At 35.1% G+C, this 3,223-nt stretch overlaps 1 protein-coding gene across 1 annotated transcript; it reads right to left on the bottom strand.

Annotated features, from left to right (window-relative positions):
- Positions 1 to 907: 907 nt before the first annotated feature.
- LOC127831582 (G-protein coupled receptor dmsr-1-like) lies at positions 908 to 2,353 on the bottom strand. Its single transcript, XM_052356561.1, has 2 exons — positions 2,188 to 2,353; positions 908 to 1,858 (listed from the first exon to the last, which is right to left on the bottom strand). Exons 1-2 carry the CDS (start codon positions 2,351 to 2,353, stop codon positions 990 to 992), a joined length of 1,035 nt encoding a protein of 344 aa, XP_052212521.1. The 3' UTR covers positions 908 to 989.
- Between the last annotated feature and the right edge of the window lie 870 nt (positions 2,354 to 3,223).

Genomic DNA, 3,223 nt, shown 5'->3' with positions numbered 1-3,223 from the left:
TAATGCTTCTTCTTATCTTACGAACATTGTGTTTTGGTTTCATTTAGTAATGATTGTGAACCTCTGATAGGACAGCTTTGATATGGTTATATAACTGTACCAAGGGTCTCAAGTGTTGTATTATTTACTTAATTTGAATATATTCATAACAAATCTGACATTCAACAAAATAACTATAATGCTATCACAATAACAGATGCGTTATTCAACAAACCACGAGACTATCACATTTGTACAGCTAAACGTTCATAAATATAGCGATAACAATCATTCACCAAAATTAACTGCTAAACAATAATTATTCCGTAAATAATCTTCACAATTGTGTTTAAGATACTCTAACAATACCACGTGATGTTTGGATCGAATAGATACAACTGCTTAACACTTTTTATTCAGGTCTAGTGAAAACATTACAAACAAATATATTTTGTCGTTTATGTTTATGTGCTTAGACGTTGTTTTTAGCAAAACAAAAAGCTGCTTATAAATACTTCTTAATATAAAATGACTGAGGATTTGATAAATGTTACCTAATATTAATATCTTCACGGCTTCTTACTGTCCCCGAACGGCGGGGCATATTTTAAGTCCATAAATAATAGGCGAGATCGTAAATGCTTACGAATTCCTAAGAACGATTATACATTTTCGATAGAGTAACGGCAGTTACGTTTTATCATTATAACACTTGTTTGTTATGTATTCAATAACGCTATCTTGTTTATTTCATGACGTTTTGTAAACATCACTGACTGAATATCATAAGTGACTGACCTCGTCTGGAAACACAACACCGTCAGCATTTAACTTGGTTTAGATAATTCGAAAACATGCGATATGTACCAGATAATATAAATGAAACTATTATTGTGAAGTACATCCGTTTAGGTGTTCAGCAACATGCGTTTGGTAATGTTCGAGTAAAAGCGCTGTTACCTCATGCAAACCAATGCTCTAACATTGGAATAAGTAGTTATCATATAGGGTCAAGCACAACAATACAAATTTACAAATGTTTGGCGGAATCGTGTACTCATTGAGCAGTAGAGAACAAAATTAATCGAGTTATTAACCAATGCCATAATGTCCATGACGTCGCCTAAAGGTTGATACACCATGTCGAAAAAATTATCAATGCACGCGCTGCACACAATTAAAACGCCTTGTGGGAGTTCTGTTACTATAAATAACGTTATCACAGCTATTAACATTTTCGTCGTACGAGAATGTTCTGATAATCTTATACTACTAGTACCCAATAATTGCAATACCTTCCGACTGTGGTGAATTTTGAAATAAATATTGTACACCAACAAACCGCCAAATATTGACATAAGCAGACACGGGATTAACTTAGCAATCATTGCATACATCCAAACGTTAATGAGAACTGTGGTCTCCGTACCTGGGCGTCCTAGCTTGAGATCTTCAAGATAATATATAGTTGTATTGCCTTGTGACGCCTCGTGAAGTTCGTTGCTTAAATAATTCGGAATCATCACAACCGCTGATGATATATACACTATTATTATCAGAAATCGGGTTTGCTTGATCCGTCTTATTCGAAAGCTATTCGTCTTTGTTGGGTTCGAAATGTGGATGTATCGAATGATGGCCAATATTACGCACATCCATATCGATATAGTGTGCGTGGTTGACGTGATGTTGATATGAAACACTAAGAAATTCATCCAGCCATAACTGTTGCGTTCGTGTAGCTGCTCGGCTCGATCGGTCCATTGACAGTAGAAGTGAAAGGCGAACGGAATGTATGACATCATGGTTAGAATGTCAGAAACAGCTAGCCACGTAAGGATTTGATTAACCGGTGTCATCATGTGCTTACGCGTCAGAACTGTATAACCAAGGAATAGTATAGTTGTTTAAAAAATAACGTTTGAGGAATGGATATCCGAATTAAATTTATGTTTATAAAAAAAGTATATGCAAAGAATGATAAATAGTGAATACTCTAAACAAAATATTGTTAATATGTACACGCAAACGCATACATACATACATACATATAAGAACATTTGTAATACAACTTAGGAATCTGCTTGACAAAGCTTCAAATAGAAAAGTATATTCTAAATTAAGTACTGTTTCGTACGTACTTTCATATGACGAATAAGATGAAATAGTCAGAACATGTATCGATAAGTATGAACACATTAACCTTACCGGTAATATTGAAGAGATTTGTTACAATCCCGAAGATGCACACACACACGCTAACGTAGCCATGGGCGTCGGCGTAGGTCCTGTGGAACAACATCAGGCGACTTCTCTTGAAGCGGTTAAGCTCATCGTCACCAAAGAATGTGCTATTCATCGCAACGTCTGGCATTGTATAGAACTGAAATAGCACAAACTTGACTTTTAAAAGGCCCGTTTTAACACAATACTTATTGAAAAACTTAACCAATAAAAGTAAAGGCGTGAATAAGTAAGTAAAGAAAATATTTCAGACAATAAAACAAATGCGAAGTCGTGGAAAATACAAGAACGGCAAAACAAATATGATGTATTGTTTTTATTTCTGGCATAATGTCGGTACAACGTAATGAAATATGGGGTTACACAAAACGTGTTTCTATATAAGCAGGCTTATTATTTCAGAAATACACAATATTAATTATGTACGTTCGGTACCACTGTTGAAAATCAGGACGTGTACATCGTTGCAATATTAATTTGATCACACTAGTGACATTTCCCGTACAAACGTGTCCGTAAACGCAGCGTTAGTAAATACAATACACACCCGCTATATATATACGCCAGACCATTCCGAGTACTTATTATGTAAATTATTCAAAACTGTAATAGTGCACTCTAGGACAAAAGCTTCATACATCGTCATATACTAGAAACATCTGTTCGTTTTAATCATTTGAATAAAACATTGTACGCCGCTACCCATTTAAAACTCCGTTAATAATATCAAGTTACGCTATTAAATGAAAACCTTGCAAAACGTTGTGAAGACATCGTTTTAAATCAAACATTAAACATGATTTTAGTTATTCGACTAGACTCCAAATAACTTTCTGAATAGTCGGTAAAACGCATTCCTCGGGGAATGTCCTGTATCAGTTTCGTATTGTGCTTAGTTTGAACGAAGGTCGCGAAACACAAAAATTCAACCCACATTAGGACGTTTGAGTGGGATTGAGCGACAGCCAGGAGGATAACAAAACCCAATTAGAACCGGTTG

The sequence above is a fragment of the Dreissena polymorpha genome, chromosome 5 (assembly GCF_020536995.1).
Source record: "Dreissena polymorpha isolate Duluth1 chromosome 5, UMN_Dpol_1.0, whole genome shotgun sequence".
NCBI classification, from domain to species: Eukaryota; Metazoa; Mollusca; class Bivalvia; order Myida; family Dreissenidae; genus Dreissena; species Dreissena polymorpha.
This window is presented reverse-complemented; position numbering and strand designations above follow the sequence as displayed.

What these genes read in the sequence shown, in the direction of transcription:
- LOC127831582 (XM_052356561.1), bottom strand. Translation starts at nt 2,353, where the DNA reads ATGCCAGACGTTGCGATGAATAGCACATTCTTTGGTGACGATGAGCTT. An exon ending in AAATCTCTTCAATATTACCG is followed by an intron (nt 1,859 to 2,187) that starts GTAAGGTTAATG and finishes TTGGTTATACAG; the next exon opens with TTCTGACGCGTAAGCACATG.